The sequence below is a fragment of the Epinephelus moara genome, unplaced genomic scaffold (assembly GCF_006386435.1).
Source record: "Epinephelus moara isolate mb unplaced genomic scaffold, YSFRI_EMoa_1.0 scaffold2709, whole genome shotgun sequence".
NCBI classification, from domain to species: Eukaryota; Metazoa; Chordata; class Actinopteri; order Perciformes; family Serranidae; genus Epinephelus; species Epinephelus moara.
Window position 1 is genome coordinate 1 of NW_026080327.1, and position 1261 is coordinate 1261.

The following is a 1261-nucleotide window of genomic DNA, read 5'->3' on the forward strand; positions in this document are numbered from 1 at the left end:
GACTTGTTTCAAACACTTTTGTCTCTTTAGAGGAATTTATTTAATGTCTGTTCTTGTTTTGCTTCATGTTTACTGATTTTTATTGTTTGATTGTGGTCAGAATTCATAAAATCTGCAAATCTCACTGAGGTTTTTGTCACAGTGTGAATCACTGTGATACAACTTCATTAGCAGAGGTGTCCCATGTCTCACAGTAATAGACAGCAGAGTCTCCTGTCTCTGTCCGCTTTATGATGAACTGGTAATCTATGTTTGATGAGGATTTAGAGTTGAATCGGTCTGAGGAGAATCCTGATCCAAAGTTGAGTGAACCATCCCCAAGAAAAAATTGAAGAACATACTGAGGAGCTTCACCAGGAACCTGTTTATACCACTGGACAGAGTCCCGATCATATCTCTGAATGTTGCAGTTGAGAACAACTTGTTGTCCTGTGGAAACTGTGTGGACAGCAGGCGTCTGGGTCACCACTTTGGCTGCATCAACATCTGTCAACATACAGAGAAAAATACATGAGTCAAAGGTTTGTGTGTGAAAATATGGGCTATAAAAGGACTGAGAAGAATATCTTACATGTTAGAGCAGTGATGCCAGCATGTTGTCAGTGTGTGCTGAGAATGGCCTTGTAACTTGGAAAGTCAGCTTACTGCTGACAGATCAGAGGCTTTGGAGGATGAGGAGAGGAGGTGCTGGAGGAGCAATTTAATACCACACTGAAACTGAGAGTGACTGACAAGAGGAGGAGCTTTGCTTGAAATTTAAATTATGATATTAAAATATTCTACCCTTTTGTTAGACACAGAATCTGAATTTATGACAGTTTCCAACTCAAAAATTGGAGGAGAAGGAGAAGTGGAGGAGGAGGAGTTTCAACACTCAACTGTGTTTTCATTCATTAATGCTCTGAGATTATTGAGACATTTAAAAACTAACAGCAGCATTTTAAAATCTATCCATTAAGTCACTTGAAGCCACTGTAGAGATTTAAGAAGGAGGTAATGTGCTCTGTTCTCTTGGTCGGTGTTGGAATTCTAGCAGCAGAGTTTTCAATGAGCTGAAGTTGTCTGACTGTCTTTTGGGGAAGATCAGAAAGGACACTGTTACATTGGTCCACCCTGCTGGATATTATGACATGAATGAGTTTCTCTAAATCTTGCTCTTTTTTAAAGATGATAAAATGCTGATTCAGTTCTTGCCTTGATGACGCTGCTGAAGCTCAGATCTGAGTTTAAATAAACACCAAGTTTCCTGACTGGGGTTTTT

General features: G+C 39.6%; 1 gene segment (V, D, J or C); it reads right to left on the reverse strand.

Annotated features, from left to right (window-relative positions):
• Positions 1–119: 119 nt before the first annotated feature.
• LOC126387193 (immunoglobulin lambda variable 4-60-like) lies at positions 120–596 on the reverse strand (the record flags this gene model as incomplete). The annotated part of the segment is given in 2 exon segments: positions 120–486; positions 572–596. Coding segments are annotated over 2 exon segments (363 nt in total), but the record flags the coding sequence as incomplete, so codon positions are not given.
• Between the last annotated feature and the right edge of the window lie 665 nt (positions 597–1261).